General features: G+C 34.7%; 2 protein-coding genes across 2 annotated transcripts in view; one reads left to right on the top strand and one right to left on the bottom strand.

Annotated features, from left to right (window-relative positions):
* Positions 1–4,830, top strand: part of MARCHF7 (membrane associated ring-CH-type finger 7) — a 64,727-nt gene extending 59,897 nt beyond the window's left edge. Inside the window, exon 10 of the transcript XR_007154677.1 lies at positions 4,816–4,830. The gene's annotated coding sequence lies outside the window, so the exon portion shown is untranslated. The remainder of the gene's footprint in view (positions 1–4,815) is intronic.
* Positions 518–13,520, bottom strand: part of LY75 (lymphocyte antigen 75) — a 131,405-nt gene continuing 118,402 nt past the window's right edge. The window contains exons 36-39 of the mRNA XM_047870175.1: positions 9,328–9,444; positions 8,524–8,697; positions 7,180–7,206; positions 518–3,055 (exon numbers count right to left, since the gene is read on the bottom strand). Coding sequence (XP_047726131.1) covers positions 2,853–3,055; positions 7,180–7,206; positions 8,524–8,697; positions 9,328–9,444 — 521 coding nt within the window. The 3' untranslated portion in view covers positions 518–2,852. The remainder of the gene's footprint in view (positions 3,056–7,179; positions 7,207–8,523; positions 8,698–9,327; positions 9,445–13,520) is intronic.

Raw genomic sequence — 13,520 nt, 5'->3', positions numbered from 1 at the left:
CCCGACGCGGGGCTCGAACTCACGGACTGCGAGATCATGACCTGAGCCGAAGTTGGCAGCTTAACCGACTGAGCCACCCAGGCGCCCCTAAATGTAAAACATTTGCTCAACTTTTACCTGTTATCTCTGCATTGCCTTAAAGGAAAAATACAAAATTAAGGATACCAGTTTCACTATTCTGTGGGCCCTTAAGGGGTGCTTTGAGTTTCAAACATTTACACTTTTAATAGACTCAGCATGAAAGTTAAGTATCTTCTACTTAACCCACAAAACTTACTTAAAAATTTAAATAGTAGGGGGTGCCTGGGTGGCTCAGTTGGTTAAGCGTCCAACTTTGGCCCAGGTCATGATCTCCTGTTTTGTGCATTCAAGCCCCGCGTCGGGCTCTGTGCTGACAGCTTGCTCAGCCTGGAGTTTGCTTTGGATTCTGTGTTTCCTTCTCTCTCTGCCCCTCCCCCACTCACTCGCTGTCTCTCAAAAATAAATGTTTTTTTTTTTTTTTATTTAGTAGAAAACATTCCATTGGTATACAGTTTATTGTCATATTAAATGCTTAATGCCAGAGATACAGTGGCTTGAGCTTTATAGTATACTTTCAGTTCCGTAGTACAGCTTACTATTTCATATTTCAATATTGCATAAGCTTCTGATACCCTGTACGTGTGAATTACTTTTAAAACCATATAAACAGAAATAGACCATAGAGCACTCACTACAGAGAATACAAATTCCTAGGAAAATGCAGTTTAATGTTATTCTCTCTAGATACCTGCCAAACGTAAGAATTTATACTGTCCTTATTAACCAAAACCAAGACGTTGAAGAAAGCAATTTATACATTTTGAATATAAACAAGCATGGTTATGTTAGTATTAAAAATATACATACAGACTTGAATGACCCAGTTTGCTGTTGACCACTGAATAGATGCAAAGGCCCTGTTACAGATGTTCTGATGAAGAAAATTAAGATTTAACACTTCACTAACCAGGGACCTCTAAGGACTTACTTGAAAAGTGAAATCAAATATGGAAAATTAAATCAGTTTAATGTAGCCGTTTTGTAAGAGCTGCCATTGGGTAGAAGTGATCAAAATGAACAAGAAAATTAGTTGTATGGGAGTTAAGTGGAAGGGGAGATTCTAGAGCAGCACTGTCCAGTAAAACTTCGTGATGATGGAAATGGAAATGCTCTGTAATTTGTATTGCCTATTACGGTAGCTGCTACATGTGTTTGAGCATTTGAAGTGTGGCTGGTGCAACTGAGAAACTGAACTTTATATTTGATTTTAACATAAATAGCCACATGTAGCTTGTGGCTACCATATTGGATACTGTAGAAATCTGTGACTATTAGAGAAAGTTTTAAGGAAGAGTTAAGATCTTAGTTTTTAAATGACTGGTAGAATTTGAATAGAAAAAGGAAGGAATTCCAATCTGTTCACTATTAATAACTTACCAGGAATAAAATAGTATCCAAAAACTTAGAAATGTAAAGCTCTTACAGAGTGTAGTTGTTTTGTGTAATAAGGCTAGTGTAACATCTGTTCTTTTAGTACCACACAGCCATACCATATAGTCTTGTCAGCACTTTGTAGTTTTTCCTATGTCATTAAAAAACAGTGCCATTAATTGTGATGAAGGAGGTTATTCGTAATGCCAGTGGACACATCGTGTAAGCTGGGACTTTGTTGCCATTGGTCAAGCTTGAGATAGTGTATCTCCCTCCCCATAAGAAAAGTTTTTCCCATAAGATAATTGATGAGACATTGGTTAGGGAGAGAGACTACTACTTTGAGCTTTTAAGCTATAAAGAATGCTAAGGAAAATCACTCTTGATTCAGCTCTCATTTTCATTTTTTACCCCCAGAAAGATTCTTCTCACCTTTGTCTTAAGATGTACAGAACATGTACTGAGAACTTTGAACGTCACAACTACAGTAGTATGTAGTGTTTTTCTGCAGTTTTTGCTAACCTAGTTTTCATGTCCTTGAATGATAGTTCATCAGTGTTCAGGGAGCATTGACACACCTTATATAGGAACAGATCTGGAGGTAGAGAAGAAATGTTCTTAAATAAAGGGGCTCTGTGATCAAAGCATTATCCTCACTGCCATCCACTTCCACACCTTCCTGGTATGGCTGTAATCCTTCTTGCTTCAAAAACTATAAAATTTCATTGACATTCTAACCATTTGTTATTAGTACAAAATAAGATTTCTTGTCCAAAGTGATGTTCTAAAAGTAATGTAATTTTAAAATGTGGAATATGGGGTGGTTAAAATCTAAAAAATTTTCTACATCTAACTCTAAAAGGGAAGATAAAAATATTAGGGGAATTGTCTGCCACAGTAAATTGTAATGTGTGACATCTTAATGTATAGGGTCTTTTTAAAGGTATGTTTTCTCATGTTTATTAATAAAAGAGCAAGACCTAGAAATTGGTTAAGACCTGGTGATTGCTAAAACTACAGTGGTAAGAGTTATTTTTGTTTTTGTTTTTTTCCCAATTCTAACCTAAGGTGGTTCAACCAAATGGGAAGGAAGATAGAGCAGTAGACTGGGTTTTTATTTTTATCTACTTTACTACTTTGGGCTTTATTTAAACTTTTTTAAGTGAAAGGTACATTTAGGGAGGTGGTTAAAACTACCAAATTGTATTTATGATCATTCCTTTTTAAAAACTTATGATGAACCTAAAGATCAGTTTTTGTCATGATTACATGAGAATAATGAGTGTTAATGGAATAAGGAAATATACCATGAAAACTGATTTTCATCAAATTTTACATTAAAATCCTGTACAGGAAATCGCTGTCAACATTTGATGTCTTAATCTGAAATTTCCAAGATCTTAGTCAAATTGAACAGCATACTCATTTTCTTCTGCAACAACCAAAACACAGTCGTCGTTATAAGGTGATTGGGGTGCAGTTGAAAAAACTGTGGTGAAACCAGAATCCAAATTTCTTTTGTACAGGAACCAAACGATTGCTCCCAAAACTGTCAAAATTACTGTGCTAGCAATCACCAAAGCAGATATTAAAATGTGGTTATCTGAAAAGGAAAAAAAATATATATATATATATATGGAAATCAGGACACCCAGTTGCTAGAACTGCACTTGGGGGGGGGGGCATAAATACAGTTTCATCATGTAAATATTTGCCTATTAGAATTTCCCACACTGATGAGAAAAATAAAAAATTACACTTATTCAGATTTGTATTTGTTAGTTTGAATGACTGCCATTCTTAAGATTTTAAGTTTTACAATTCTCCATTCTAAAATGGAAATTACCTACACTCAGGGTATATCACGGTTCTACGTGTCTTCCTTGTATTTTACTTCCTAGTCTAAGACTTCCTATTTACTGCTCTTTTCAAGACTAGTTCTCTTTAGATACTTGTTTACATTAATGAAACTTACTGGTTCATCTGGCTTTTGGCATTTAAAATTTGTTATCACTGAGAAAAAACAAGAATGGCAGCGAATTATCTCCCTTTTTCTATTCAAGTAACTATATATATATGTGTATTCCTGAAGTAATTACAACCTTGCAGTCCTTGGCTACTGAAAACCCTCATAAACTTTCCATAAGTCAGTCCAGGGAAATTAACTCAGTTTAGGAGTTAAGAGGAAGAAAATGGCCACTAAAAGGAAAATTCTCTCCTTTTTGATCTTTAAAGTTTGTAGCAGTCACAGTTTGGTAAGCTTTGGGGTATTTGTGTTGGACCTTTAGATGAAAACATATCAAGAAAGCCAGGCAAATAGTTGCACAGTCTTATGAAATACTATTTTTTAATGAATTCAAAGACAACTTTGTTGCTAGTTCTTTCAACAACTCTTGATAAGATTTTGAGAACCATCATAAACCTACATACACTTTTGTACGTAAATCTCTATCCTTTTATATTCTACTCGGTAAATATCCTTCCCCCTCACCCAAATATACACGTGCAAATGTTCTACAAGATATGTGTCAGAAAATACTGTGCTCCTCCTGTCCCACTGCCACTCACCCTGAATTCCCATTCATCAAAGCCATTCCTTTTAAGATTATTTGCCTCCATACTTACAAATAACATACTTACACGGCTTTTCTTGATTTAATTTTTTAATGTGAAATACACATAACAAAATACCATCTTAACCGTTTTTAAGTTCACAGTTTTATAATGTTAAGTACGTTCACACTGATGTGCTGTCACCACTGTTTCTCCACAGAATTCTTCATCTTTCAAACCTGAGAAACTATGTATTAAACAGTAATGCCCCATTCTTCCCTCATTTTATTCCTTATCAACCACCATTCTACCTTTTGTAGGTCCACTACTCCAGGTATCTCAGATCATTGGAATCACCAAGTATTTGTACTTTTGTGACCAGCTTATTTCACTTGGCCTAACTAATGTCTTCCAAGTTTGTGCATGTTGTAGGATGTGTCAGAATTGCCTTTTTAAGGCTAAATAATGTTCCATAGTGTATGTGTCATGTTCTACTTACCCATTCATCTGTTGATGGACACTTGGGTTGGCACCTTCCACTTTTTGGCTATTGTGAATAATGCTGCTATGAACATGAGTGTACAAATCTTTGATACCTCTTTTCATTCCTTTTGCGTATATACCCAGAAGTGGGATTGCTGCATCGTAGGTATTTCTATTTTTAGTTTTTTGAGAATTTATCATTACTGTTTTCTGTACCATTTGAAATTCCCATCAATAGGGCACAACTGTTCCATTTTCTCCATATCCTTGTCAATAATTGATTTCTGTTTTTTGTTATTATGTGTATATATGTTTGTGTGTGTGTTTTATATATATATATATATATATATATATTTTTTTTTTTTTTGGTAGCCAACCTAATGGATGTGAGGTGGTACTCTGCTTGATTTTATTTTTTAGTTTTTTTTTTTTTTTAACGTTTATTCATTTTTGAGAGACAGAGCATGAGCAGGGAAAGGGCAGAGAGAGGGAGACACAGAATCGGAAGCAGGCTCCAGGCTCCAAGCTGTCAGCACAGAGCCCGACGCAGGGCTTGAACCCACCAACCGCAAGATCATGACCTGAGCCGAAGTCAGACGCTCAACCGACTGAGCCACCCAGGCACCCTGCTTGATTTTATTTTTAAGCTCTGTGCCAACATGGGGCAACTCACTACCCCGAGATCAAGAGCCAAGTGCTCTACCAGCTGAGCCAGCCAGATGCCCCTTTGGTTGATACTTTAAGGTATTTATTCCTCCTATTGAAGAGTGAGAACTTAATTCTCCAATATACACACGAATTCTCAAACACTCCTTTCCTCTTCCATCACAGTTATAGCAAGCCCCAAATTAGAAAATCTACATCTGACAATGCCAATCCAGAATTTTTAAAAACAAAAATCTACCAATTTAGAAGGCAACCCAATAAAAAATAAGGACAAAAGACTTGAATAGGCATTTCGCAAAACAATGAAATGGCTAATAAAAGTGCTCAACATTATTCACCAGGGAAATGAAAACCAAAATGATTACACACACCTGAATGGCTGAAATTAGATGGGACTTTCCATGGGATGGATGTGCAGTAGGAATGTAGCAGTTCAACCACTTTGAAAAATTACTTGGTAGTTTCTAATAAAGCCAAACATATTAGCTACCCTATTGACCTTGCAGTTCTTCTCTTTGGAATATACACAAGGAAAATGAGAAAATAGGTCCAAATGAGAATGTTCATAGGCTGTTCTATCATTTTAGTACCAAACTAGAAATGATGCATATATACGTAATAGGAAATTGGACAAATTGTGATACATTTACAAAGTACTATACAACAGTAGAATAAGTACAATATATACATAACATGGATGGATCTAAAAAAATTCTTGAGTGAAAAAAGCCAGTAGAATTCTATGTTCTAAACCAGCAACTCTAACCTATGGTGATAGAACTCAAAATAGTGGGTAACTCTGGGAGAGATGATGGTAGGGGATACAATTATTGGTAATGGGCATGAAGGAAATTTTTTGGTGTAACATGTTCTTGCTCTATCTTGATTTGAGAAGTAGTTACCCAGGTATATCCAGAGGCAACCATCAAACTGTACACTTAAGATTTGTGCATCTTATTCACACCTCAAAGAGATTAAAAATTATGTTACCAATTGGCAAAAAAAAAAAAATACAGAATTTTTAATAGACATGTTTCTGGGAATGCAAAATAGTACAATTCTAAAACCATGTTATCGATCAAAGTTCTACATCCACTTTTCAAATCCAACATTTGCGTTTCAGGGAATCTAATCTTTAAATAATGTATTTGTGCAAGTAGATTCATTCACTGCAGCACTGTAATGTTTGGAAACCAGCCAATAAGGGTCTGGAGCTGGTTTATATCCATAAAGAGATATACGGAAGAGTATGCATTGTCGATACCTAGAATCTATTAGTGAATAAAAGGGCAAAGTAAGTCCTATATCTCAATTTGCTGATCTTGGCAAAAGAAACACAGTTAAGAAACTGAGCTGGTGCCCAATAAGGATAAAAGTAGAATAATGTAGACAGGGGCAAGATGGGAGACGGACTTTTCAGCATTTGCCTTACTATTTTGCTTTTTCAACCATGTTAATATATTACGTGTTCTTTCAAAAAAATATGCATTTAGGGGCACCTGGGTGGTTCAGTCAATTAAGTGTCCAACTCGATCTCAGCTCAGGTCATGATCTCACTGTTCCTAATAAAGCCCCACATCTGGCTCTGCTGACAGAGCAGAGCCTGCTTGGGATTCTCTCTCCCCTCTCTCTCTGCCCCTCTATTCATGCACACAGGCTCTCTCAAAGTAAATGAACTTAAAAAAAAATGCATTTAGTAAACCCTTAAGACAGATCCTTAAAGAACTATAATTATAAGGTCAAAGTTTTTTAAACAAAAGATTGCAGACTCATTTCCCACAAAAAAGGGAACTCAATGGGCAAATACAATTTGGCATTTTAAAAAATTCATACATATTTGCAGTTACCATATTAGGATGTCAAGTCTTATTACTAAGTTGAGACCTTTCTAAATTCTTATAAAAGTTGTTCCACTTTATAAAATTATATAATTAATTTTAAGGAGGTCTTTAGGAATATTTTGACATTAGAATCTTAATGTATTTTTACTTGTGGGAAGATTTTTAACAAAAGACCATTACTTACCTGATAAATATTTCTTTTCATATGGGACTAAAATGCAAAAGAAAATGAAAATTAAAATTCAAGCATGTATACTTTATTCTAAGTTTGCCTTTAAACACTTTCAAAATAGTTGAAAATGAAATTTAGTAGCTTAATATCCCTATTTCTATTGCTTGGTCAATTGTTTTCCATTTTGAACAAAGTTGTTTTTTGTTTCTTTTTTTTTTTTTTTAAGATGTAGAGGTCTAACAGTGTATTAGCTTGGTTGGTGGAGAAATAATAAGGAAACTCAAAGTGATGAGGTGAGGAAAATAATTTTTGTTAGAGGCTCTATAGAAGACAAACCTAATAAAACTGAAGTATACAACTGTAACCCCATTAGTATGGATTTGCTCACTATTTCTGATGTTTCAGTTATAGTTTGATTAAAAATTTGGTTTATATAAATGTGCCCTGATACTTAGTACATGAAAAAAAAATTTTTTAATCCAATAAATATTGGAAGTGGAATTCCACACCATAAAACTGTGATAAATTTAATATAATCAACTGTAGTTAAGAACTCTGCTGAGACATACAAAAAAATCAAAAGGGGAAAATAATTTTGGTTTACAGTTGAAGTAGAAGGGGGGAAATACTAAAGATGCAAAGTGGAGAAATGGCTGTCATGTTTCAAGTATCCCAAAATCATATTTTGAAATTTTAAGTGTTTTTAATAAATTTTTTTCTGAAACTTGGAACATGCTTTGATGTTTAACAATAACATCAAAATACTGTTGTGGGACATAATAATTTTGTCCATTAGAAAGCATTCTGAAGGGGAAGAGGGGACGGCCAGAGCCCAGGGGTGGTGGTTGGAAGGGCAGGGGCCAGGTTCAGAGCTTGCCCCTCAGGATTGCGGTGGGGAGAAAAAGCATTCTAATGGGTCAGAAGAAAAATTACATTTTAGTCCAGAGTAAGTTATTGACTACAATGCAGTTTTTCTTCATTTGCCTAAACAAAGGATGTTAGTACCTGTACAAGGTCAAATTCTTTAAACATTAGCTAGAACTCTGGAATCAGACATGAGTAGCTAATCCAATAACATGCAAGGAGGCTATGATAATTCCTTTGAACAAGAGAAGAAATTTCTGACCTCTTGCAGGCTCTAAGAATAAGCAGATAGAATGAAAGTATGCCTGGTTCACATGAGAATTATATTGGACTTCCAAAAGATTTGGGAGCATAGCATCCTAATTAATATATTCTGAAGTCTTTCTTACTCTAATTTATTGAGGCATACTTGTCTCAAAAATTTTTATTTTAAAACCAGCCCTACTTTCCCCACCCCTCTAGAAATGGAAAAAAGTTTTCAGTTATACTTACTAGCTGCTTTACAAAGGGTTCCTTCCACAGAAGAAATTTCACAATTTCCTTTTTTCCATTCACCTGTCTTGGTGTGCAAAAAGGCACAGGTGTCAACTAGATCCTCACCATCTTCTTGGTCTGTCCATTTATCAAATGTCATATTTGACTTATCAAACCACTTGAAACTTGCATCTGTCAGTTAAGAATATTTTTATCATTATGACAGTGTTAAATGGAGTTAAAAAGAAAGCCTAAGAAAAGGATCTGGGATTAAAGGTGGAAAATTACTAAGATATGTCTGCTCAAAACTTTTAGTTGTAGGATTTAAATTAGGAGGAATATATCTTGTGTACCAGCAAATGAGAGGTACTGGCTCAAAGAGGTTCTACGGAAGATCCCGTTTTTGAAAATAATAAAAACATTTTCTTGGGGGAAATAGCCAAGAAAATTAAAATATTAATAGTAACCTTAGTAGTTTCATTTCATTAATAATGCATGTACTTTCTGTTTCCTACAGGGACAATAAATACATAATATAACCTTGATAGTTCAATCTAGCGATATCCTACAGTTGACACATTTATGACACTACCATATTACAAAAATGCTGAGCCTAGAACCATATTTTAATCCGGACAAAAGAAACACAGCTGCTCAGGAAAGAGTTGCAGTATAGGTCATAGGTGCACAGTGAAAATAGAATACCCAGAGACTACAGGAAACATCAACTTGAACTACAGAACTGAAGAATCTCAAAGTTACCAGTTTTGTTACCATTAAAAAAAAAAAAAAATGGTTTCCTACAAGGTAAATATTACTTACCATCTGTGTCAAAAAACATGCCTAGTAGGATATCATCTGGGCCTTTCCATTGCTTTTTCAAAGTCTCCAGTATAAAAGCATTTTCTTCTTCATTATGTATGCTTACCATGTCTGCTCCTGAAATTATTTTTAGGTAGAAATAAAGTTACCATGTTTCCAGAATCCATGCAGATCACAGGAATTATATAAAAATTATGCATTATAATACATTTACCATAATGTATTATACTTTCACACCTTTTTAAGTTTCAGCTTGAGAATATGCACAATTTTGAAGAGACAATATATTCATGAGTAAAGTAAAGTGATGTGATAAATTGAGCACAACAATTTTATATTCTCATTTATGTAGAGTTGGTAATTTACAGACAAGGGAACAAAACATCACGGGAGGCTTCAGCAATAGAACATATTTTCTGCATCTCTCAACTTTCCTTTTTCCCATCACCTCTTCCTCAAGCAACCACGGTTTCTCCTTTGTTTACTAGTGTAGGGAGGAGAAGCTCTGACCAAATCTAGGAGAACTGAAAACTATAAAGTCAACGTGCCAGAACAGTTGCAAGATGTGAAATTAAGCAACAGTCTCTGACTTGCCTCATTTAACTGGCCTTCATGTGCCTGCTGCCCAAAGCCTTACATGTACATATTCTGTGGTCTTTAGAAAATTCCTGGTTAAGGAAAATGATCAATAAAAGAGGTCTATCATTGGATAGTTAATCACACTTTCATGTGATTCAAGAGTAAAGAGCAGCAGCGATCTATATTTTATATCTCCCATACATTAGCTTTTGTGGTTCTTAAAGTCTATAAGCTACATATACATACAAGCATCCTATAAATATCAGGAGTAACTACTTTTCCAAGAGATATTTAACCCTGTTTCCTTACCTAGACAAAGATTGTCTTGCAAATTAAAAAGCATTTCACTGTCTTAATTGGATAATACTTTAGAGAAAATGCTAGTAGAGTTAGTTCCTTTCATGATATTCTGTTTTTTCAAGTGAAGACAGTTGAATAAATGATGACATCAAGGCTTGTGCTCAAAGCAGCCAGAAAGCTGGCAGGGAGGATACATCTAATCCCTGGGTGTAAGACAAAAAAAAAAAAATAATAATAATAATGTAACAGCCTTTCAGGTGTACTCAGCTAAATATGGAACATAACACAAAAATAATAAACATAGGACTTCTCAGCCTCAGTAATTTAGAGGTAACAATTTTCCCATTTTCCAATGATAAGTTGTTGATCCTACATATATTTTACAGTGTGGAGACTTCCTGTACTATAACTAATGCAAGTACATGGAGAAATAAGGTACTCTTGCCTACTATTGCATTCTTCCAAAATCATCCAAACTTAACAAAGTCTCCTGAAAATTCCAGAATATTGTCTTAGTTCAGTGGTTCTCCACCTTGAGCATGCATCAAAATCTGGAGGGCTTCCAACTGGAATGAGATGGGGCCTGAGAATTTACATTCCCAACAAGTTCCCAGGTGATGCTGATGCTGCTGATCCAGGGACCATCCTTTGAGAATTACAGGTGGCTTAAACTGTAGGCTACTATATTTATGACATCACTCTAAAGTTGATAATATTTTGTAATAAGTTAACAGTTAAATGGAAAAGACAGAGCTACTATGTACTGATATACTAAGAAAAATTTTTATTAAATGATTACTTTTATATCTTACAAGAAGCTTACCAAAAAAAAAAACCCAATAAATTTAACAATAGGGGAAAAGAAAATTACTATAGGGCCAAAAAGTCTCCCCTAAACCATACTGGATTGTTAGAGAAGAAAATCACAAACCAGGCAGACTGCAGCTCTATTATAAATAAAGAAGCCAACACCTTAATGGAAGAAAAATAATTGTTTCAAGACTGTAAAAGACAGTTCACCCTCACAGAAGGAAATCTAACAAAAGAAATGTGTGAGAAATGCAATCTCACTGGTAAAGAAATGAAAATTAAATTAAGCAGCCTTTCAGACTTCTAGATTAAACAGTGTTGGCCCTGGGTATAACAAAATAGAAACTCATAAGTGGTTAGGTGGAGTAAAAATTAGTACAACCTTCTTGGAAACAATATGGCAAGATGTGTCAAAAAGCCCCTAAAAGGGCACGTATTTGACCCAGCAATCATTGGCTCTGTGCTCAGACACAATCATTAATGTTCACCACATGTTTGTGACACTGAAAGATTGCAAATAATTCAATAGCCAATATTAAAGGATTAATTAAATCAATTATGGCATTTCTATATACTGGATTAATACACAGTTATTAGGAAATATGCATTACATTTTTGCTGCCACAGACATCTTTAATGGAAAATGCAAATTACGGGACAGTTTGCCAAATATCCCTTTTTTTACATATTAAAAAAATAGCTGGGACGCCTGGGTGGCTCAGTAGGTTAAGCACCCAACTTCAGCTCAGGTCATGATCTCACAGTTCATGAGTTCAAACCCTGCATAGGGCTCTGCACACACAGCACAGAGCTACTTCGGATCCTCCCTCTCTCTCTGCTCCTCCCCCTCTGGTACTCTCTCTCAAAAATAAACATTAAAAGGCACACTGCATTAAAAAAAAAAAGAAAAAAGTATTTATTAATATAAATTTGCCTGGGGTGAAATGTCTAGGATATTTAACCAAAATGTTAACAATCATTACATTTCCTTATTAGGGTGGTGCGATTTAGGGTGATTTTGCTATATGTTTAAAATATTTGCTCATGTATTTTTCTAAGTTTTTTAATAGTGATTGTGCATATTACAAAGAACTTTTAAAAGAAAAATCAGATAACAATACTTTAATCCAAAGTTAGGATTCAGCAAGGCTCTCTGAGTCATATCTCCATTTTGAAAAACTCTGATGGTTTTCTTATCATTTCCAGCTTCCTGCCTGTTAAATGTCACACAGACTTTTAATTTGTTTCACCCTGATACTTGTACTCACTTGTAAAATGTGACCAAAATACCACTCTAGAAAAATTCTCAAGGGAAGTATTTAACTAGGTTATAGTTTTGGCTTAAGTGTTCAGAGAGGAGTTTTTCATCCTTTTCTTTGACCTTGTGGAAGCCAAGGGAACTTTAATGATTCTTAACATTGTAATCTAATTAAATACTGTATAAACTTAAATTACTGTGTCAGGCAAATAAGACACACTTTCATTTTCTTTAACAAATGACAGGGTAAGTCCCTGGAGAATGCATGTGCTCAAGAAAAATTTTTTTACAGTGCATTACCAGTGACACTACCTGCTGAGATATAATATGGGTCTTCAATTCTTTTTATAGCTAGTGACATATCTCACAAATCACAAAAAAGAAATATTGAAAATATTTCTTTTTTCTATTATAATGATAACATAAATTAAAGGTAAATGTTGCAAAATAAGAAAAATGTTAGCCCCTCACAATTATTTACCTAAATGAATAAGGATACCAAAAATAAGGAGAGGTAATATGAAGTAAATTATACAAAACACTGGGAATATTTCTAAAGATAGCTCACTGCAGCACAAAAGGTAACAAGTCACTTGTTTTCTAAACCCCTAATGACAGGTTTAACATACGATTTTGTATAGCTGGCAAGATTTTATAAATCCCAATGTAAATACTGTAGTATTATACCTTATGCTTTTTCTTCTTCTGACATAGCAAACACTGAATTTATGTCTACCTACGACTCTTAACCAAAACACTGGTGTAGCCAAAAATAAATACCAGTGTTATTAACTAATTTTAGCTAATTTTCTGATTCATTAATGAACTGGGTATTTCCAGAGTAGAAACAAATATAGAGGATTTTCAAATAAATGGTAAGGTAAAGAGAAATGTATGAGAAATTTTTAAAAATCCAATCAGTAAGACAAACTGAATTTATAGATTTTTAACTGGGGAAAAGAGATATTTTTCTTTAGACACAAGATAAATTTTATAAGCAAATTTGAATATAACAATTTAAAATTCCTGGGGCCTCTGGGTGGCTCAGTCCATTAAGCATCCAACTTCAGCTCAAGCCATGATCTCATGGTTTGTGGGTTCGAGCCCCGCATCGGGCTCTGTGCTGACAGCTCAGAGTCTGGAGTCTGCTTCAGATTCCGTGTCTCCTCCTCTCTGTCCCCCTTCCCTGCTTGTGTTCTCTCTCTCTCAAAAATAAATAAACATTTTAAATTCCTTAGTGGCTGCC

Source organism: Prionailurus viverrinus, chromosome C1 (assembly GCF_022837055.1).
Source record: "Prionailurus viverrinus isolate Anna chromosome C1, UM_Priviv_1.0, whole genome shotgun sequence".
Lineage (NCBI taxonomy): Eukaryota > Metazoa > Chordata > Mammalia > Carnivora > Felidae > Prionailurus > Prionailurus viverrinus.
The sequence above is the reverse complement of the archived record's forward strand: the minus strand, read 5'-3'. Positions and strand labels throughout refer to the sequence as shown.